This window comes from Filicampus tigris, chromosome 14 (genome assembly GCF_054856515.1).
Source record: "Filicampus tigris isolate MCC_2025a chromosome 14, RoL_Ftig_1.0, whole genome shotgun sequence".
In the NCBI taxonomy this organism is placed as follows: Eukaryota; Metazoa; Chordata; class Actinopteri; order Syngnathiformes; family Syngnathidae; genus Filicampus; species Filicampus tigris.
The window spans coordinates 10,470,035-10,493,614 of record NC_141230.1 but is presented as its reverse complement, the minus strand read 5'-3'; the positions used below and the strand labels follow the sequence as shown (position 1 = coordinate 10,493,614).

Genomic DNA, 23,580 nt, shown 5'->3' with positions numbered 1-23,580 from the left:
TGTGGCTCCATATGTAGTTTACCACCACCAGAGGGTGAATATGTGAGCACATGAATAATGTATACACTGTGGGCGCTTTGAATGTCCGGTTGTCCAGAAAAGGGCTATATACTGTATTTTATGTTTTAGTATATCAACATCACTGCTGTGAAAAAGTTTATTATTCATACTGGTGGCCTAAGACTTTTGGGTAGCACTGTAATACGCACCTTTGGTCTGATGCAGTGTCCCCCCCCCCCCCCCCATCCTTGCCCCCTTTTGTCAGTGGTATGCCAGTCCAGACTACGACCTGTTCAGCCCGTATGTGGAACGTCGCAAGTTGCATCCTGACCAGCCCTTCTACATCCTCCATCCCAGGTACATCTGGGGCCTCTGGGATGTGATTCAGGGCAATACTCAGCCGAACATCCAGCCCAACCCTCCATCATCCGGCTTCACAGGTGAGCACATCTCATATTCACTCACTGGACACTAACAGGCACGTGTAGAGTCCTCAGCAAGCTCATCGTTACAGCCCGGACTGGGTCCATCAGATGAGGAGTATAAAATATTCATAAAGTGGTGTCAGAATAACAATTGCTTGCCATTATCCCACAATATATTGCAGTTCATCATTCGTACCCCTGCTATTTTGCAGATTTTTTGTGTGGAATTTATCCATCTGCCTGCTACTGAAATTAGTGCTTGCCCGCCAAATTGTCAAGCTCCGATCACAACGTACACACGTACAGACAATGTTTTTACATATCGCATGAGTCACTGTTTACCTACGCAGACTGTAGATGCAAATACTTCATATAGTTGTTTCATCTGTTATCTTTTCTTTCAATATCCACAAACATACACACAAATATACTCGCACATAAATACCCGTGTGGACATCCTGTGCTCAATTTGACATCTGAGCCGAGATGGACTGTTGACTAATCTCACAAGCTCTCCCGGACCTTAGCAATCAACATGCGTGTTCTGCTCGCGCCTCCTCGCCATATTGCAAACATATATTGCAAACAGCATTTTTTTCTTTATTATATGTATGCACCCTCAGTGTCAAATTGACACATTTGTTTGTCTCTTAAGTGACAATCTGCCGGTGGCTGTCATACTAAAGAGTGCAATTTTCACTCCTTGATACGGAAAGCACCCTGACAGAAGCTCATGCCATTTTACATTGCAGCAATTTGTCGCAATAATGTTTAATACAGAGTGCGCGGAAACATGCTAGACCTGGAGTCGGCAACCTTTAACAGCACTCAAAGAGCCATTTTGATCCGGTTTCCACAGAAAATAAAAAATTGGAGGTTTGACATCTGAAATGAAGATAATAGCTTATTCGTCGCTAACCGCGTCTATAAAGTGCATAATAAAATGGAACGGACTTAACACACGACACACGATTGAGGGCAGTCTTTTTGCATCGATACATATTAAACAAACAAGCCAACGTATTCCAGCGAACCTTAGTATTTTCACTTGCTATTGTCCCCCATAAAAAGGAAAGGAAAACAAAACACTACTCGGGGCGGCCATTACACCACACGGCCTCCGCATTCTACAGACGGAGGACATGTCATTATGTCGCACACACCTCCGGAACACACACACATAGGTTGCGGTCAAGCGCGGCAGTGAAATCGTGCTTTATTTGTATATTTGCTATTTTCACCGCTTTAAATTGACTAAAAGTGCATACAAATTACAGACGAAGTAGGGACAGACCATTAGAATCAGTTCGCGAAAAAAACAAAAACAAATCAAATTTACCATATTTGGACTTGCGAGGTTTTCGGCTGAAAGTGACAATGTAATTTTATTTTCATATTTCGAGATCACAATAATCAATTTACAACTACAACCAAACAAACACAAATAAAATAGTTTGTTCAGATATTGCTCAGTTTTGGTTTCCCTAGCAGCAGGCGTGTCAGCAGGCAGCCGCGCGTGCTGTCAAGTGCTGTCAAACGTCTGTGAAGAAGGCGAATGCTGATCACTGAAATTGCACGTTCTGAAGAAAGGAGTTTAAAAACGGACTTAATAAGAAGACATGATACACCTTTTTGAGACTGTGTTGTGGTGACTGTTGTGTTTTGCTAAATTGGTGTTGTTTCTGAGGTTCCTGCATCAGGATCGCTGGATGGGAGGGGTGTGCGAATGAGAGAGGAGTGAGCGGACAGCGAGAAGGACGAGAGATCCGTGTATACTTATGACGGTTGTTGCACTGTAGTTGTCGTTGGCCACGGCCCACAGTAGCCGTATTGGGATAATAAAAAGGGAGATAACTAAGCTAGGTCTGACATCATGTCTTTGGAAGCCGTTACAATACACTTCAATCGGACACTTGTAATTTATTTTCCCAAGCCACGCAGAGCCACAACATAAGGATGAAAGAGCCGCATGCGGCTCCGGAACCGCGGGTTGCCAACCCCTGTGCTAGCCTGACCAAACATTGCATTTTCGTTTTGTGTAATCGTGTAAATGTGTGAAGAGACCGATTTTTTACTTACGCTACAAATAAAAACAAATAGTTTTCATCTTTGTTTGTTATTGGAGCAACCTTTGAAAAAAAAAAAAAAAAAACAGCATGAAAATGTGTTTTTCCATATTGTGTGAACTAGCAATTACCCAACCTTGGTAGAAGACGTCAGACACGTCAATCATACCACCCGCACGGATACACACCTTTCTACGCAAACTGCATTGACGTAATCACATCGCAAGAATACTTCAATTTGCATTCGGGAGAGGCTGGACACCCTGCTGAGGAGCTAAGCAGTTAAGCTGTTATTCAATGTCCTCATCAATGAAGTGTAATAATGACAATTGCTGCCCCAGTGCGGCATCGCAGAGGGGAACGGACACTATTTGAGAACATACAGCAATCTCTTCATTCTTATCTGTCCTCAAACTAAAAGAACCAAACCATCGCTACATTCCCTTAAAATGTGTGATTTTAAATAACCGATGCTGACAATCAAGTGAGAAGGAGAGGGAAACGCTCCCTCTACCTACTCAAACATCAGGTACGCATGATTACTGTGATTCTCGGGGAATTAAGCCATTGTTGGTGACCACTCTGACGCATGTAGCCGCGAGTCCCTCTTTGTTGAAGTTCAATTAGGGACATTTGCGTTTGATTTAGTTTCCTATAAGCACAGAACAGGATGAATGGGCCGCAGTGTCTCACACAGCTTTGCTCCAATTGAGCGTTCATCAACATCCACCTCAATGTTCCCTCTAAATTACACTCATGAGCAATTGTCGTTGTACAATAATGCCGCATTGTATGGGGAATGTTTTTAATCCACAGAACAATAGTGGTAGTCAAGGAAGACGTGCAGGAATAGGATATTAGCGATAATCATGAAGAACGTGTGGATATTTTAAAAGGCCAGACTCTCTCCCACTCAATTGCATGGATTGAGAAAGCGTAGAATTCTCATACATTTTTACCGGCAGAAGCTTCGCCATTTTATCCACTACTACATGTGAAATAGAAATACGGTCATGTCATGTTGTAAAACACAATATATGAGCACCGTATATAATGTAGCTTTGGGCTCAAATGCAAATGGCTGTCTCGCAACTAGCTAGGCCTGTTCAATTTTGCCTAATAAGAAAATCCTGATTATTTTCTCTCAAACCCGATTTTACGATGACGATTTCTTTGTAAAATAAAAAATAATGAAAGATGAAGTATTTTGAATGTCTTTTATTTAAACTTAATTTTTCTTTCTTTGAACTCAAAATGCCAGTCAATTTAAGTTCAGTGAAGGGGATCGGCTGGCTAAAATGCGGCCTCCTACCAGCCCGACCAGAGCAGGGATGAGTCAGAATGGTTCAGTTCTATTCCAGGCAATTTCCAAGTTTCAATCCTGGGCTCCTAGCTCACCATCGACCTGGCCAATTCCGTCAATTGAGCATACACTCCACTTCACTTCCTCACTCATTCGGCAGTCGGCTCAGATAGTCGGCTCCTGCAGCAAACAATCCCCCACGTGTCACTTTTTCCTGCCAGTGGCATTTTTAATTTTTTTAATTACTTAATTCCCTTTTATTTGATGATGCCACACAAAAATATAAGTCCTGTTTATGTTCCTATACCAGCTCCTTTGTCTTTATGTCCATTTCTGTCATTGTGACATTGTTTGTGTTTACGTCTCAAAACAATAATGGACAGAAACGTGTCCGGTTTGTTGCTGTTACTGTTGTGTGTGACAATGAAATGGAAAGAGATGGTGATGGGAGGCACTTGATGAGGGGTTTGCCGCTTTTATCGATTCTCCCCGGGAATCAATAATAAATGCATCTCGAAGAACCCTGCAACCAAATGATTTCAGCATCACAACAGGCATGTATTCTGTATGATATACAGTAATACACACTCAACGGTTACACAACGACATGGAATCGAATAAAAGAAATTAAAAGGTGGCAAAATTCTTGACATATTTGCAGATACTGGGTAAAGTCTAGTTCACACAATAAGGAAATTTGTTTGAATGATTTTTATCTAGAAAAGTATTCTCAACAGAGCAGACTTCCACAAAGGTGGAAAAATCTCTTACTTATGTGACATACAGTAGATATGAAAAAAAGGCTAGTTGAAACGCCGGGTTTTTGTGATATGAAAAATGAGAACAAAATAAATTAATTGCCCTCTCCATATATGTCATGTCATGTCATCTTCCAAACCGCTTATCCTATACAGAGTCACGGGTGGTTGCTGGAGCCTATCCCAGCCGTCAATGGGCGAAGGCAGACTACACCCCGAACTGGTCGCCAGTCGCAGGGCACACATAGACACTGTCACTGAGCGGGAATCGATCCCACGCTACCCGCACACAACTCAGGCGTGTGTTTAAGTTGTAATTTGCCCTTGCATATCTGTATATAATCTTGCACATTACACATGATTTTCAAATGGCTTCTGTCATGTGAAGTGAAATCAGCAATGTACGGCGTATATGTCTGAAAAGGTGTTTCCACCTGTACAAATTACGCTGAAAGTGTACAACTTGACAGGTATGCAAATTGACGCTGAACTGCAGTCGGTGACCGGAAAATGGATGTCCTGTTTTGATTAGAATTTAAACAGTCCTCTTTATCGTGCTATTCACACTTTGACGTCATGAGGCCACAACGACAAGAAACAATTATTTCACCGTATGTGTCAGGGTTCTGGGTGTGAGGAGGGCCCAATTGCAGAGACATGAGACGAGTTGAGAAATACAGTGATGTGTTTATTGAAACAGGGATGAAGGTGTAGATCGGAGAGCGAGTCCAGAGGTTGTCTTGGGAACAGGCGGGGCTCGCGGCACAGCGTTGGCAGGCTGAGTGCAGGGTAACCTGAGAAGCGATATAAAAACAGGCTCAAATTTCTGAAAGTACTTGCAGGAGTGCAGGATGGTTGCTGGATGCACAAACTCGGAATCGAGAGTGTTGATCTGGCGACGAGGTGGTGGTTGGGCCCAGCTTAATAAGTAAGATGCTGATGGTGATGGCTTGCACCTGGTCCCAGCACCAATTGTCTCTCCGCACCTGCACCAAGACAACCATAGACACACACACATGGAAAGGAAGGGGCGGGGCTCAAGGAGCAGAATCTGTGAACCTAACAGTATCTATAAGAAGGAAGTGGCCAATGAGCTTCCTCTCACAAAGTCTTATCAGCAGGTTGCAAAAGAGATATGCAGAGACTGGAGGGGGTCACAGAAAGGCACCAGAGTGGGCGTAATTGGAAATTTCAAAAAGAAGAATTTGTTGTGAATTTTGCCCTTCCAGCCCTTTGTTAGAGAACAGCAAGTTGGGCAAAAAAGTATTGAACCATTGAACAATTGGAATGTGATTTCAGAATTTTGGAGAAGCTAAAATTCAATTCACCCTTAAAGAGTATTGTCCATTTTAGGTTCATCCTGAATTTTCATCTTAAATCCCAATATCCCTCATTTTTGTGACTAGTGTATGTTATACAATACAGTAAATACTGAGTTGATTAAAGTTAACATTTTGCTGTTCAACAAAAAACAATTACCGTAGAATCGGTTGACAATTATCACTGTTTATTTTTTTGTGGAGGTTTAATTTACAATAAGGATAGCAATCCATCCGTTTTCTACACAGCTCGTCTAACAACTGAGCCCATCCAGCTGACATCTGCTGAAAGGCAACTTCAACCCGGGCTGCTTACCAGTCATTCAAAGGGCAAGTTTTTATTCAATTAGCTGCCTTCTGCTCTGGAGGTATCTGGCGAGCTAGTTTGGTGAGGTTTGCACGACATTTCATATTTCTTAAAACGAGACAGTCAGAGTATGGCTTTATGCCACAGTCGCAGAAATGGACTTCTTTTCTGCTATGCTGGCAGCCACAGCACCCCTGGCCTGTTGTGATCCGAAAATCAGAATTTATGTTGTGGCCAGTGGTCGACTGGTTAGCACGTCCGCCTCACAGTCCAGAGGCTGTGGGTTCGATCCCGGTTCTTGCCCCCTTGTGTGGAGTTTGCATGTTCTCCCCGTGCCTGCGTGGGTTTTCTCCGGGTACTCCGGTTTCCTCCCACATTCCAAAAACATGCATGGTAAGTTGATTGGACACTCTAAATTGCCCCTAGTTGTGATTGTGAGTGTGTGTGATTGTTTGTCTCTGTGTGCCCTGCAATTGGCTGGCAACCAATTCAGGGTGTCCCCCGCCCACTGCCTGAAGACAGCTGGGATAGGCTCCAGCACGCCCCGCGACCCTTGTGAGGAGAAGCGGTATGGATAATGGATGGATGGATGTTGTGGCTTTTCAATTTGTAGCAAGACAACTGGCTGTGAATAAAGAACATAAGGGGATTCACGTGTATTGTGCTTTTTTCTTTCTTTCGCAAGCCATATGTTTTGCACATGACATCTAAACGGGTATTAACTAGTTGAAGATTTTCAGGCAAAGTAATTATTACAAATGATCGTGGAATACAATTCAATACAATACAGTATGACTTAAGGTCTCTCATTGGTCAAGCAGATTTGTCACTGCAACCTTTGAGGATGTAATGACAAAAAAAATATCATGCATGCTAATGTTAGCATCTGGACGTCACTGCACTTTCTCCAATTTGCCGCCGTGACCCTCATTCTTTTCTTGGATAAACTGTGAGTCCAAAACTGCTGAGAGGTAAAAACAGGAGATTGTTGTTGTTTGTTTGCGTGTCTCGTTCCAACTGATGCAATCAATGCAGCGAGGGTTTTGCACTTTCCCGGGGTACTATTTTGAAGTGTATCCCCAACAACCGCAGAGTCTTTTTGGGCATGACCCTTTACCATCCACACACGGTACATCAGATCATATGAGCAGGTGTTTTTTCTTCTTTTTTTTTGCATTTAGCACACTAAAAACAAATGAATAAAAGTCATGGGACACAAAGTGACTTTTCTCTGTACAAACACAAAACTCACATGTCAAACTACATCAACCCTCTAATTCCTGTTAATCCACGGTCCCGGCCGAAGCATTCCCACTTCTCATTGAGTCTGCTTGTGTTTGCTCGGGCCTGCCGGTTTCAGGTCACGACCTTGGGGGGCGTGGTCAGCTTGACGGCCGGCGCGCTGCTAGTTTTGTGCGCGTCGCTGGAGATGTGCGCAGCGCAGGCCACCGCGTTGCTGGAGAACCGTTGGTTGAGCTGGATGACGGTGGTCTTGGATGACATGGAGATGTTGCCTTTCTTCCCCGACCAGTGGTGGCAGTGGAACAGGATCAGGAAGTATCTGTAGAACTAACATGGCAGATGGGAACTGGGTTAATGTCAGTGCAAGTGTAGTCACCCTGTTCTCACAAACACAAGCGGGCAGTGGAGTTGATGGAGCATAAATCTTTGCTTAAAGCACTTTGATTGTGGTGAGAGCAGGGAAAATGGCCTTCTAATGATCTGTTGCATGGCATGAAGTGGCCTGAGACAGTCTGAGTGCTTTGCTCCAATGCCTGATTTGGAAACATCTGAGAGTTCTTGTGGAGCGTTTCCTGGATACCGTCGGGCAGCGTTTACTCCTGCACATCAAACAAATTATGGCGTGTTTCGTGTAAGAATGGTGTGGATACAATATTGTGCAAAAGCCACCGCTACCTGTATTACTTTTATGACCTTTTGTAGCCAGAGACTGCATAATAGCCATCTTTTGTATGATTTAATGTGAGGCAACTGGATTTGATCTGCCCATTGTGCGTAAAATTGTGTTTAAAACTTGTCACTACACACCTGACAAACTGATCTGGTGCTGAAATGACAGAGCAGGAAAATGCACGGTTGAAGAAGTTTTGTCATAGATGATATGGCATGATTCCTTCTTGTGACCGGCTTTGGTCATTCAGTAGCTCCAAAATTGCATTGTGGATTAGACAAATGTGTTACAATAATTTCTGTTTCTGGCATTTCAAACATGTTCACACAAGCGCAAAGTTCTCCCCGCTGCCTCTGGTTTTGCCTTTACTCCTCCTCATAGTTCCATACAGTGGTGCCATTTGCCTTTGCCTTTCAGATGTGCTATTTCTAGACACAAAATCAGCCATCACAATTCACCTCATTGATGAATCCAATGCGTGATACATTCATGTATTCCTCACACAATGAACAAAATTTACTTTACGGCAATTTTGCCTTTTGCCAGATTCAATCCTCGATCAGCCTCTGATCTGTTTTGCATGAGAAACCAAATTGTGACATGCCATCCCCTCCTCTGACTGATAGTGACCGGCTCGCTCCCTCCGGGGGGTAGGGTAGGGTAGAATTCATTGTTGTGACCCATACAACTGTGTAAACACGTCAAAAATACATCAAGTCCCCAAGGCGCGGAAAACAAGAGCAGGGAAAACAGCAGAAAGAGAGCTTATTGTGACTTGGTTTGTCACACCAGGGGTTGCCACAGCATGTCACCCGCATGATTTGTTTGGCAGTACTGATTCAGATGACCAACAATGTTCCCATTTAAAGTAGCTGACATGTTATAGTATAAATTAAATACAATGGTAAAAATGATGCAGTACAGTTCAATTTTTTCCGATCTCTTTGAACCCGCAGAACATGGTATTTCAGTATGACAAATGTATTATCGTAGATTTTTTTTTTTTTTTCAACGCCACCACTACGTGCTCATCAAGTTACTTCCTCTCTGACGGAGTCCATCAAAACGGAACATTATTGCCTCTGTTATATATTTATCGGAGGGGGGTGGGGCGGACACATATAACGCAATGGCATGGCCCTTCACCGTATGAGTCACTTTGCGAGGAAGGATTTAGCATCGGATTCATAATGACAACAGAGAGGACGGAGACTTGTGAGCAGAATAACAATCCACCGAGACCAACTGATAAACAGAAATGGGAGGCAAAGGCTGGTGGTGTTTGTGGTAGGCAGATAACGCGGCATAGCATGCGGAGCCTGCCTGGCCTTCATGTTTTATGTATTCTGTCTCTCAAAGAAGGCTTTTCTGACACATGTACACTTTTTTGCCCCCACCCCTGCTCCCCTCTACGGATTTACACAAACGACATTTGCCTCAGAAAAGCCCGCCATTTTAACTGCAGTCCACCATCCATCCTTTGTGAGTGAGGGCGTCTCTCCATGAGAGCAGCCCAGAAGTACACGAGGGGCGACGCATGGCTAAAAAAATCATTTTTCTTGTGGCAAGAACATGGAAAAAATTGGACTGGAAATCAATCAAACAGAGTGTAGCTGTTGCAGTTGCACCCGAATTGCCCATGTCAGCTCTGATTTCATGATCTGCTAGTCAGACTGAAATACCATGTACACACACTCTAATTTGTTGGTTCGCCCGGCAAACTATAATCAATTATTTCAAATATATGTGATTTATTGTCACCAAACCATCAATCATCACTAGAATCCCTTTGCTCTGTGTTCACAATTACCTACAAACTAAGGGTCCAAAATGTTTTGTTTATTAGCACGGATTTCATGGTATTAACTAAGAACACAAGAACTAATTGGTGTGCTGCTGGATAATCACAATAGATCCAATCCCAGCAATAATCTGTATGATTGATAATCCAAAGGGATTACACCAAAATCTCTTAATCACTTTCTATGGCATAACTTGGTGAGGTGGAGCTTTACTAAGGAGTGTAAGGGCCACACTCACTGAAAACAATAAAAAGGGGTAAAGTTATTGGGAGAAAAATAGTCTGATTAGTCACCTTTCAAAATGTTATAATATATAATAATGTTATAATAATAACGATGCATTATTAAGAGAAAGAAGTCATGGGGCCCTACTTTTGTAGACTGGCGCACGTGAACTCGGCATAAAAGCGAGTGCATCTTAATTTTTGTGCCAGGGCGGGTCTAGTTGATCATTTTTAGGAATTTGGCAGAACACTTTGCGCCTCGCTGGGCATTCCAGCAGACCGAGGACATTTTCTATTATAGGGCGTACCTGACAATTTGGTGACAGAAAGTAGACTAGAGTTTAGACCCGCTAAAAGGAGGTCTAAATTGTGACACAGATGGTGTAACGCAATTTCGGACAGATTCTGAGCTCCGTGGACGTGGTGGATGTCATCGTATTTCATTCATAAGTACGACATCAGCGTGTGTGAATCCCTCCTGATCATTTTAGACATCAATTCATTGTGTGTGTGCGTGTGTATGTATATACGAATACATAAACGGTTAACGTCTAATATAGTAGTAAACTTCCCCTGCGCTGTTTCTTGTAATGTAGACCCACACACTAATCACCAAGCGAGGAACTGACACCCCGGATTGCACATCCGTCTGCTGGTTGAGAGGGAGCCCGGTTAGCTCACGAGCTAGCTTTTGGTTATGGCCTCTTGTCATGGCTTGGAAAGTTTCGAGACAACCCATTGGGATCATTTCCAGCCACCTGAGACTTTAAAAAGGGATGTCAACGCAAACATTTTTTTTTCAAGAATATGTTCTATTCAAGCCCACCAGTTGAAACAGGGCATTCTGAATATGAAATATGCGTGGTATTTGATTGACAGTTGACATTGGAGTGTGGTTTCAGCACACTCAGCGAACACGATCACAGCGTTTGAGCAGAGAAATAGCTTGATTTTTCACATTTGTTTTCACGCCGTTTTTCTCTGCAGTGTGTCAATTAACAAAGCGTTTATTTTCATTTACAGGGACTCAAGCGGTTTCAGTGTTAACCCTGAATTCTTTTCCTGCAGGCATGCTCCTGATGATGGCGCTGTGCGAGCAGGTGCACGTGTACGAGTACATCCCCTCCATGAGGAAGACCGACCTGTGTCATTACTACGAGCGTTACTTCGACATGGCATGCACGGTGGGCGCCTACCACCCACTCTTGTATGAGAAGAGCCTCATCCAGCGGATCAACAGGGGCACAGAGGGCGATCTGCGCAGAAAGGGACGGGTCACACTCCCCGGATTCCGCACCTTTGACTGCGACATCTGAACACATGCGAGCTGACTCCTTGAGCCCACGTTATGTAACTCTGACCTTTTCTGGGCCCACTTAGGGTGCGGTGCAATAAAGCCACTGGAGACGACAAGGCTGCGATGGATGGGTGGGGGCGGGGGCAGGTTTACAAGTTTTGGATTAGATTGACGAAAAACACAAGCCATAGACCTTCAGGGTGGTGGGGGATCAACAGGGAGGCTTTGGGGAGAGCTTGTTTTCATCAAGATGTTCTTTGGGACTACAGGCTACTGGATGGGAAAAAAAAATACCCTCGTGACAGCTTTGAAAAGACATATCTTTCTGCTTTAGCTGAGCCATGTTAGCTGCGGAGCTGACTTAGCGTAGCTGCCGAGTTTTTAGGGAATTTTCAACCATTTTTTTTAATTGGTGTGAAGTGTCTTTTTTAATAGTCGTGTGGTTATCCACTTAAACTATTTGATGATAGTGCTCCAACCCATTATGCACTCATCTGAAGTCATCCGGGATGTTGTTGTTTGGCTTTGGGAAAGTGTGAACAACCAGTTAGGTCCCCCTCAATGCTCCACTTGCCTGGTCAAGCGATTTAATAAAATCCACGTTTAAGACCCTGCAGATTTTCCTCCTGGCTTACCTACACCGACAATACTGTACATCCAGAACCTGCAGGTTCCTCCCGAGTTTAGTTGATGTGGTAGATGGATGTCAAGGTAGTGAGGAAGGATTGTATGTTGGTGGGCAGGTGATGCTAATATATGCCATCATGCATTCACTTCTGTACATTCTTACATAAATGTATGTCTCACACTTGCAGACTTGTTCATATTAGACTATGACTGTTGAATATGTTTGTGGTTGGGAAGATAGCTCCTGTTTGATTAAATCAGAGGACGACGGGACCAGTTTTCTGGGATGCAAAAAGACAGCGGTAGTCAGACAGGGCACAGTCCATGTTTAGTGAAATTAATGGGCTGTAATTGACAGGTGTTTAAAAGAGAAGCTCAAAGTATACTTTTTACAACCACCGCGCTGCAGCTTTTACTTAATGGTTGTTGATCCTACTTGGCAAGAATATAAAATCAACTTCAAGCTTATCATCGATGTTATTTAAGTCATTTTAACGAGGGAAGGGAGGTAGATTTGGTTAAAGTATATTGGAGGTTAGAAAAGTAGGGAGGTAAAGTAGCGTAGGCTGTGAAAATGTGTGGTAGGAAATATGGGATATACACATATCAACAATCAGACCAAATTTGAGCTTTTTCCTTCTCATGAAAGTGAGCAATGGCTCAAATCTCAGATCTTAGTCCAACATGCTAGAGATACCTGGGAGAGTGTGATAAACCTGAGGGGGGATTACATCGAAGGAGAACATTTGAAACATTCCTTATTTTAGTTTGAGTTTTTCCTCCCACATTTGAATAAACGGTTAAGATGCTACATTGTTGTGTGTGTATGCTGCTTCAGTTGGATATGATAGATACAGTCCGGTTCAGGTAACTCTCACTAACTTGAATGTAACCTATAGCGGCTGCATGTTTTCACGGCGAGCCTCTCAACAAAGCATGTGGGCATTGGAGGGGTAGGCGGGTGTGGGGAGGAGGTTATATTCTTTTTTTACAGAGCTATAGCAAGCTCCTTTATTTCTGCTTGCGAATCCGCAAATATTGGTCGGGACTTGCCATCATCAGTGAGGAATGTGACCCGGTAAAACCATCAGCTTTGCTCCGTCTCTGCCTGAGGACATTTGATTTATTATGTTTTTCTACCAGTTAGCTCTCCGTTGGGCAGTATTTTTCTTGCCCATAAGAGAATTTATTTAAAGACAAAAAATGTGTGCTGTTGTGACAAAATGCTCTTGAGCCAATGTTGGTTGTTCAGTATCAGACGTGATGTCACATGAGTTTTGTATTAAATGGAAGTCGATGGCTCTGGAAATAAAAATATAAGTCCAGGGATTCTCACTGCTAGCTATATAAAATAGTGTATTTCCTCAAATAGTGGCCTAGCTAGTATAATTAACTCAGTTTTCATTTTGCTAACCAAAAGAGCGGCATCTACCAAGGCAGTTGCTCAGATTACAATTAGAATGACATGAATGAAAATGTTTCTTGACGGATGCCACTAGGTTGTTGTAAACGAGTTTGAGGGTGAGCTGGTGTTGCGATGCAACCGCAATTAGCATTGCACTCACTTCTGCGCTCGCTCCACAATCAATTCTCACAGTTCTTTCTCTAGAATTGTCCTTTCGTTTGCTAGTTATTGTAATATATAATATTTCAAGTATCATTTATTTATTTGTGAAATATAATTCAAAATACAGACAGAATATTCTATAATATTATATTTCCAGGCCAGGCCACTATATGAGAAAATAAAGTGTGAGCTCCTTAAAAATATTCTCATATTTGGTGGCCGTTCTTTTTACTACTTGAAGTTTGGACTGGGCTGTATGGATGAAATCTTGTGCTGTGCATTTCGATATAGAGTAAAAGCAAGACTGTACGATAACTTGTAGGGACAAGCTATATGGCTACTTGAAACAAGAAGGTACATTGACACGCACACAAACACAAAACATATTGAGGCAATTCTGTCGTAGGTGTGGTCGTAATAACTGATGACTGGATTAATTCATGTCAGCTATGTGGACATCCATGTAGACCTCCAGTTCTAGACAAGGTCTTGGAAATGGAAGTTCAGTTCATTCTAACAGAGACTTCTGGTTGTAATAAGAAATGAGCATCATTTGGGAGATGTAGCTACCTTGTTAAACAACAACTACTTTCTTGTATATAACGGCTAACTTTTCTGAGTGTAAAGTTCGGACTCTGAGCTCATTGCCATTCCACCTGGCAGTTTTACCTGACCGAAAGGTGCACCAAAGTAAATTTGATGCTGTACTTGAACCATTTGGAGTATCGGCATAGTTTTGGTCTCTTTTTGAAGATAACACTTTGAATTTTTCTCCTCAATGGAAGATTATTCTCCTCCTCAGAATATTTTTAAGTGCTACTGGCACTGAATTATGGAAGTTTGAATACATAGAAGGCCGTGGGTACATAGAAGGCCGTGGGTCGGCCTTCTTTTATGTATTCAAACTTCCATAATTCAGTGCCAATAGCACTTAAAAATATTCTGACAGTTGAGGAGAATAATTCAAAGTGGTATTTTCAAAAAGAGACCAAAACTATGCCGATGCTCCAAATGGTTCAAGTACAGCATCAAATTTACTTTGGTGCACCTTTCGTTCAGGTAAAACTGCCAGGTGGAATGGCAAAGGGTTAAGCAACCAATTAAAAACAAGAATGGAAATAAAAGTGCTAACTTTTTTTTTTTTTTTTTTTAATCAGAAGCCAAGTGTTTTTTAATGGCGGTTGGAAAATTAAATTGCTAAAGGTGAAACAGGAACTCCGCTGCTGAGGATTTGATTTCTTTGTGACTGAAAACACTGAAGCTTCGACAACCACTGAATATACTGTATATAAATTTCCATAGAAGCGCACACGGCATGCAAACCAGGATGAGGCTAGAAGAGTCTTCAAACTGTCTGTGCTGTACTGTGCTGCATATAGAACCCACTAATGTCGTACATGTCGTGAGAGGCTATGAGACTATTTATCTGGTTCTTCTGCTTCGGGGTGGCCGTTTGCATGCTTGTGGAGAGGCCAATCTAGTCTGGCTGCGGGGTAGTTTGGAGTAACTCCCTAGTAGCCCATCATCGAATGCAATTATTTCATCCTAACCTCATGAGCTTGTCAATTTTCCTTTTTTTTTTTTTTTTTTTTAAATCGCCTCTTGGCGAGGTAACTTTATATGACCTGTGGTGAAATTTGAGGGATTGTGCACCTCACTGCCCGTGACACCTTTTCTGAGGCAGAAGAAAAAAAATGAAGCAACACCATTTTCACTCCTAACAGCCTTAAAGGGTGTTCTTGTTGACTGGTTTGCACATTTTCTTCTTATTACACTTGAATTCAATTGGTATGATTTAAACTGTTCCTTTTCTAACAATGTAAATAAACATTCTCCATGTCTAAATTTCCTTTGTTGACTGACCTGCTTGTTCATGAGGATGTAGATGAGCGGGTTAATGACGGTGCTGCTCTTGGCCAGCAGGGAAGGCACCACGCTGGCCACAGGGCTGATGATGTCAGGTGGACCGAATGTCGCCATCATGGCCACCACGCCGTACGGCATCCAGCACAGCAGGTAGCATGCAGCCGTGGTCAGAACCATGAACAGGATGTGGTACTCTCGCCTTCGAGCTGCCGACTTGCGGATCTTACCCACCTGTGGATCAAAATATGGAGAAAAAAAAATCAATGCAACAATTATCAAGGATGAATTAATATTTAATACTTGTTATTTTTGCTACCCCCTATCATTCCATTTATTACACGGATGATTCTCATTAGTCGTGGCTATTGTTGTTGGTACTACTAATGACATGATTACCGCTACCGTATAATGTAAAAACCAAAGTAAACAGTTGCCACAAATTTTTGCTCCAGTTCAATGGACAATGTGCTGTTCTTTATCGTAAGTGTTCCTTGGCCACCTGGGTGCGGTATGATTCAGTATTACGGACGCCAGTGAGATACAGAAATATTAGTCATTTACAGAGGATAAAAAATATATGTCTGTGTAGCATGATGCTGGGACCTCCTGATGGGACCGAGGCCTGCAGAAGAGCTGATTTCCATGATGGTCAGCACAGGCCTGGTCCTTATCAGCAGAACTTTCAGGTGCTACAAACATATTTTTTCCTCTATTTGGCCCAACCAAAAGGTTCCCCCAACTAGCTTCAATGAATGGAGTCATCTTTTCTCAACTGCACCGTCCTTTCGAAGGCAAATCTTGGATTACAGGCTAATCAAGCCTTGGAAGAAGCCAACTTTCACGATCTGGAGACTCAAATAAGACTGTAAAAAAACAGACATAAACCATGTCCAACTCTCGGGAACGTTGCCCAGGGGAGCAAAATCTTTTTTGTGGTCTTTTAGCTGACACCAGACAAAACTGCATGTTTTCCTACTCTTATTTGTGGTCTCAAACTGTAATTGTTGCCCATTCACATACACACGAGCACACTTGAACATCCAAGCACCAACAGTCCTCTTTATCAAAGCCTGTCAGGATGACAGCATTAATTACAACCTAACTCTAAGGAAAGTTTAGTTGTGTTCAGATTGAGATTGGAAGGCACGGCGTTGAACATGCAATCGACGCCAACACTAAGAGACTAGTATATTTTTTTCCACAAATAAATCAGTTAATCAAAACTATCAATTGAAATAGAATATGAACTATATGATGGCCTCTGTGTTGAAACATTAAAGTGGGAGTCAAACCGAATTTCTTTTTGTCAAAAATATGTTCTGATGAATATTGCATTTGTGGAATAAGAGTTAAGCAGGAAAATCCGCCCGTTTTTAGCCATCTTGGGGGTGGGGTGGAATTTTGTCACTTTTGTCGATTGAAAATAACATCACAGTTGCTCGGGCCTAGGTAATGACCAATTACAGCTCACCTGTTTTTTTAAGCTGAACCATAATTGGTCGTTGTCTGAGCCCTGAGCAACTGTGATGCCATTTTCAGTTGACAGAAGTGACAAAATGGCCGCCCCCATGAGATGGCTAAAAACGGGTGGATTTTAACTCCTATTCCACAAACGCAAGATTAATCCGAATGCCTTGTTTCAACTAGTGGGCCTGCATAGAACATATTCTTGAAAAGAAAATGATTGGGTTGTCTTCCACTTTAAGCATTTTTATTCTGCTAAATATAGCTGTACCTCCTCTTTAAATTATATGATAAACTTTAGCTTTACAAGTACCCAGGCAATTAATCACAGCCCACAACCTGTTTTTGTTTTTTTTCCCTGATGGGCAAAGTTGGAATTGAAGTGGACGAACCCAAAAATGGCTTTTGATTTGATTTTTTGGGGGCGAAATGTCAGGAGATTAGGTAGATGTGTAGATGTAAATTAATGTAATGAGAGCACATAACTTAACACACTGCATGGCACCATCTCAGTCAAACCGACTTTGACCTTCTAGCCTTTGAAAAGAAAAATAGATACAGCATTTTGGCATCAAACATTCTGCCTTTACCAAAACTAATAATCTTCATTTTTAATTGGTTTGGTTTAATACAGTGGTTGCAGATTTCAGAAACATGAAAATACTGCAGCTTTCAGTATGAGCAGTAGCGTTCTTTGCCATTCTTTACCCAAACTACAACCAGAGCTGGGCATTTTATTAAAATTTCCAAGTCCGTTTATCACCTTCCGCCTGCAGCCAGGGTGCCCTTCCGCCGTTCGTTTACACACTTTTTTGTCGGGCCGGAACAAATTGTAATTGCCTATAGGCCGGACCGCCTATCATTTTAAATGGGCTTCCGTTTGTGTTTCCATCTACAAACTTCGACCAACTTTCCCTCGAAACCAGCCCACCTCCCACTGAGCGATATTTGAAACGAAAGACTCACCGTGGCATTGAATCCTCACCGCAGCCTGACTAAATACATCTCCTTTTTGGACCCAGAAGCCTCAGCCGTGGCCAATGGAAACCTCGCCCCGGCCATTGAAGCAAATAGACGATAGACGATGGCATAGACGGAAAAAATGGGCTTCCGAATATGCTTAATCTGTTAATTTTTTTAAGGGTGCCATCTATCGTTTATGTTATCGCCTACAAAATCCATAATAGGCGGCTAGACGGACGGGTCCGTCACATAGGCGGAATGCCGAGTTTTGACTACAACCATCAGAATAAAACTACTTTGAACAAGACAAACACCACACATGAATTTCAAAATGAGAAGCTAAACCAAGCAATAGAATACAGTACTACCGTCTTTCTCTGGAGGACACTTTATGCAGAGGCATCATTTTCACACAAGGACAAACATGTAAAGTAGCTTAGATTTAGCGCTTTCGTTATACAAATACATCTGAGAATGGTCTTCAGCAGCCAGATGGGCACTTATTTGAATAAATCCCCTGTAATACTCGCACAGTTTACAGGGGATTGGAATGTGAATTAGAGAATATCTTTGAAGCATGCTCTTGCATACAACATATCATCTTGTTATTGCATGATTTACTTTTAGACTTAACATTTTTTAAAGGCATCATTTAAGTTGTGCATCCCTGACATAGACCGTATTTATTGCACAGATTTGTTTTTTTGTTTTTTTACTTGATTTCAGTTTGAAGATTTTTTTTTTCAAAGGCCATTGAACTGGACATGAGAAATTTCAAACCAATCATATCCATGAAGGTCAGGAGTCATGATCAGTCTTGGTTGATTTTGGTTTTGGTTTAGAATTTGGTTTCACGTTTTCCTTGTGTTCCTTTGTCTACGTCTGTCTCATTGGGTTATTGGGTCCACCTGTGCTTGTTATTCCTGTCCCTTGTGTTAGCCAATCACATCCCTCCAACCCTTTATGTGTTGTCCAAGTGTTTCTGTTTGTCTCGTTTATTTGTATTTATTTCCTTGCTTTCTTTTAGTCCAGGGGTGCCCAAGTCCTGTACTCGAGATCCTCTATCCAGCAACACACCTGATTCAAATCATCAGGCTCATTATCAGGCTTTTGTAAACCTTGCTGATGAACTGATCATTTGAATCATGTGTGTTAGAATAGGGACACACCTAAAACAGGCTGGATAGGATAATCTCGAGGACCAGACTTGGGCACTCTTTGTCCATTCATTGTAATTTGTCCTTTGCCATGTCAAGTTGCTGTTGGTTTGTCTGCAGTCCCAGTCCTTTTTCCTAGTGTTGTTTAATTTCTTTGATCCGTGGATACGAAAGTGGAAAATTTCAAGGGGTCTGAATACTTTCTGTACCAACTGTAAAACCACAGAGTCAAAGAAGTAGACAATGACAAGCCAGTCAGGAGGCAAAAAACATACTCGCAAATAAATGTTTTTTTTACCTACAACTAAATGGCATTCACGAAATGGCGTGGAGTAATTCCGCTAATGTAACCCACTCAGTAATTGTAAGTGAAGGCTAATTCTTATTTCTTGAATTAAAAGCGGCTTATGCACAGTTGCGAGTCATTACAGTGATAGAATGAGATTGATTAAAGGAGGAGACTTCAAAAAACGACGCCCCTACGCCCAGTAGCCGACCGTGCGTTTGGTACACAGGCTTTGAGTCAGGATTTACACGACTTAATCCTCCTCTTAATACCACCACTATCATGCCACAATTCTAGAAATCACCAATGCTATCCAAAAATACAATCTATCAGCATGAAACTGCGTCATGGACTTCATCTGGAGCAGGTCAGATTCAGTATTTATTGTATAACATGACCCCCCAAAATTTTGAATGTAGATAAAACTATAATTCAAATTATAAGGCAATCCTATTTAACAAGTCTCAACCTGTCAACCTGAATTTGATTGGATCGGAATTTGCTAAAAATTAAAAGCTATCAGACTAGGTTCCACCCAGATCAGATCCAGATGGAAAAATCCCTTAAACCATGACAAAATTATGTTACTACATGGTGGATTTTATTCCCTGACTATGCAGAGGAAATATTCATTAAAATAGAAGTCAAATGTCTTCTTAAATTTCACTTGTGAATTTAAAAATGCAACATCTAACTGAACACATTCAGACAAATATTGTATTTGTATTCATAAACAGAATTCAAACTAATCAGGATTTCATCAGCCCCAAAAATGAACAAGAAATTGACCAGAAGTGGCCCAAAATGGACAGGATGTTGAACAGGAAGTGCACCAAAATAAACGGGAAGTGGACCACAAGTGCCCCAAAATGAACAGGAGGTGACTCAGACGTGCCCCAATTTTATCAGGAATTGGCCCTGACTGGGCAGGAAGTAACCTTGAAGTGCCCAAATTGAACACAAAGGGCCCCATACTGAACAGAAAGTGTTCCAAAACGAACAGGATGTGATATAGAGGTGCCCCAAATATTTGGAAAATTTCCAGTTAAATTGCCCAAATTAAGATTCTTACATCTGAATCAAATGGAATCTGAATATGACAAAATGTCACATGTTTTGTAGCAACAAAAGATGTCAAACCATGTTTCATCCATATTATATTCATCCTGTTCATAGTCTTATCGTTGTCAAATACCAATGAAATATTTAAAAATGAAATGAATAAACTTAAATTTTAATTGGAACCATTGTGCCCACTGAGTAATATCAAAGCAAGTTTCAACTGGATCTGGTGTGTATGATGCATCTGCCAGAAATTCTGTTTGAATTCAGTTTATGTTCACACACTCATATTTCTGTAAACCCTGACTTGATTTGAAAATAATCCCATCCATCATCCATCATCCATCAATCCATTTTATATTCCTTAAAACACAATAAATATCTTGCAATACCATCGGGTTAAAGTCACATTTGTACACGCTTCGATGCGTGTCGGACAAAGTTTCTACCTGTTTGACAGCCCAGAGCAGCCTGCCATAGCAGTAGATCATGACCAGCACGGGCAGCCCCAGGCAGAAGATGAAGAGGCAGATGATGTAGGCGTGTGACTGTGTCGTCTGGAGCGTCCAGGACACTGAGCAGCTGGTCCCGGCTCCCTCCACGCCATAGCTGCTCCAGCCCAAGAGCGGCGGCACCGTCCAGAACAGGGAATAGAGCCATGAGCCCCCGACTGCCAACAGGGGCTTACGGTAGTTGGGACCGCGCTTGTTGTACACGGTCAGAGTGGTGTAGCGGTCGTAAGAGAGGATCACCAGAGAAATCAGCGACACGATACCTGGGAATGCACATTAGAAGAAAGAATGCGCAGACGTTGAAGCGTTAACAAAAGCGTTTTGTGTTCATTTTTCTTTCTCTTCGTGAGCGGGCCATTCCAACATGAAACCAATTCCACGGACATCCAATTTTGTACCTGTCACCTGTGTGACTCTCACAATGTCTCTGTTGCAATCTGATGATGAAATTGTTAGACACTCTGAACTCAGAACATCCTGCTTCAAGCCTCGTAATGGTGAGGTACTATTGTGACAATGTTACAGTTGGACTTGTGATGTTATAATGTGAACAGCAAGATGAAATGGATTTATTAAATACCAAATCTAAGCCAACAATATGTATTGCTGGATTGATGGACCAAAACCCGGTTGTGAATGTACCCATTCAGCTCCTTGTTAGAGAACAACCAGTTGTGCAAAAGGTACAAATTGAATGTGCATTCAAATGTTTAGAGAAGTTACTCTGTTTGTTTTGAGCTCACTTGCCAATATGTCTTAAAAACACTTTACATTATCTTTTATGAAAAAGGTGAGTGTTCTTTTTGTCATGGCCTACATAAGACGGTATAGGAATGAATTGCATTTTCGCTTGTAGAGGCAGAACGCTGTCACCGAAATACACGTTCAATTTGTGTAGCAGATCCTTGTGGCACATGCAGCGTACACATCAGCAAATACAATTATCCCATTTCCCCTAAATATCTCAGTATACAGACATTCAATATTAGCTGAGCGCATTTGAATTCCCTGCACAATACTAAAGACTATTTTACATTAACTGAAGGAGAAATGATAATCATGTTTAATATTGTTCAGAATTTTTTTTTCCCTATTTTCAGTTGGGTTAATAAATGCCTCTGGCTACTGAGTGCAGAAATACGGATAAGTGGCATTTTAAAATAGCCACCATTGTTATACGATGTGTTATTTTTTGTTGTCTTGCCAGCTATCAAAGGAAGCCTTCAGATGTTCAAGAGTTGAAGATGGCAGAAAATATTTTCGGGGGTTGAGCAAATGCTTCTATTTCAAAACACTCTTCACTTTCAGCCCCTCCAGGCTCCTGCTATTGACATTCGTGTCGTGTCTCTGGTGAAAAAGTAACACTGCAGTCAGGATATGAATGGCAATGGATGATCGATCAAATTGCTCGATACAAACTACTGTTTGATAAGAGGCACTACAAATGCACTTGGACTGCGGGAAATAAGAAACTAAGCATTTACATTTTATTGATTCAGCAAGCCATGTGGACCTTTTCACACTGCAGAATAACTTGCATGATTCATTCCGTCCTTTCTTGTATCAAGGCCACAAGAAGCCGTCGACCATATGAAAGTCCACTCGTGCACAAATACTAACTTGCTATTGCAAGTTACCTTCAAAATGTAATAATACTGTATAGTCCTAGTTACTCTTTACTTTGAGTATTGCTGTCTCTGATGACTCTATTATGTTACCTTTGAGTTTCTTACTTTCACGACATTACAAATTTAATGGGAGCATATTACAGAAAAAGTACCTTTTAATTAGATAGTTGAGTCTGAAGTGCTCCCATCAAGTGAGAAATTACCCTACTAAGTAAATGTTTTTTTCATTTTGAAAATGTATTTGTGAGCTAGCCGTTGTGAATTTTGCCAGACTATGATGTGATACTCTTAATTTAAATGCTAATTTATTTAAGGAGCAAGTCAACCCAAACATATTTTTTTCCAGAATATGTTCTACGCAGCACACTAGTTGAAATATGGCATTATGATTAGTAATTAACATAAACATGAACAATGCCGGAAGCGTGTATATTCAATTGGTCATTAAACTTGTTTGGCTGCATGTTCCCTTAGTAACATCTCAAAAGGAATAATTTTACCAGTCATGCTCTTAAATCATTAAATTAATGGCATTTGATCAAGTCAGGAGGAGGAAACAGCTTGTCCTGCAACGTGTACAATATGCCCTTTATTTGACTGCTCTCCTGTTTGACCTTATGATCGGCGTCTGCGAATGGTTCTGTTTTATCATTACAAGACAGCACAGTTTGAGGGACTGTGTTGTGCTTGTGAAAATTTTGTCGGACTTGCCGATGGACGCCCATTTAAAGTTAGAGGCGGCCCTGCCTATAGGCGGGTACTATTCCAACAAACCTTTTTAACGGTCTTTGGTTTTGTATGTTTGATTTTTACTCCATGTACAGCACTTTGTATGTATGAGAATACTCGTAATGTAATCTTATGTAATGTAATAATGTCGTGATAATAAAGTCATATTGTTATGAGGGTCATTCAATAAATAAGGTGAATTCTTCGGTATAAGGACTTCTGATACAGATAGAAGCTTACTTCTTTTTTTTTCTCTCACTTTTCCCATCTGTGCAGAAGCTTCCGTATTCACTCAGCATAAAAATC

The 23,580-nt window shown here is 41.6% G+C and overlaps 2 protein-coding genes across 3 annotated transcripts in view; one reads left to right on the top strand and one right to left on the bottom strand.

Annotated features, from left to right (window-relative positions):
• Positions 1-14,493, top strand: part of st6gal2a (ST6 beta-galactosamide alpha-2,6-sialyltranferase 2a) — a 51,789-nt gene extending 37,296 nt beyond the window's left edge. The window contains exons 5-6 of one of the 2 annotated variants that reach the window (XM_086051353.1): positions 358-440; positions 11,185-14,493. In XM_086051353.1, coding sequence (XP_085907479.1) covers positions 358-440; positions 11,185-11,329 — 228 coding nt within the window. In that variant the 3' untranslated portion in view covers positions 11,330-14,493. Of the gene's footprint in view, positions 1-265; positions 441-11,184 lie in introns of both variants that reach the window. The other variant, XM_086051352.1, reaches the window with a different exon arrangement.
• tmtops2b (teleost multiple tissue opsin 2b) overlaps positions 5,043-23,580 on the bottom strand; it is a 31,470-nt gene continuing 12,932 nt past the window's right edge. Inside the window, exons 2-4 of the mRNA XM_086051354.1 lie at positions 20,855-21,180; positions 15,471-15,704; positions 5,043-7,747 (exon numbers count right to left, since the gene is read on the bottom strand). Coding sequence (XP_085907480.1) covers positions 7,535-7,747; positions 15,471-15,704; positions 20,855-21,180 — 773 coding nt within the window. The 3' untranslated portion in view covers positions 5,043-7,534. The remainder of the gene's footprint in view (positions 7,748-15,470; positions 15,705-20,854; positions 21,181-23,580) is intronic.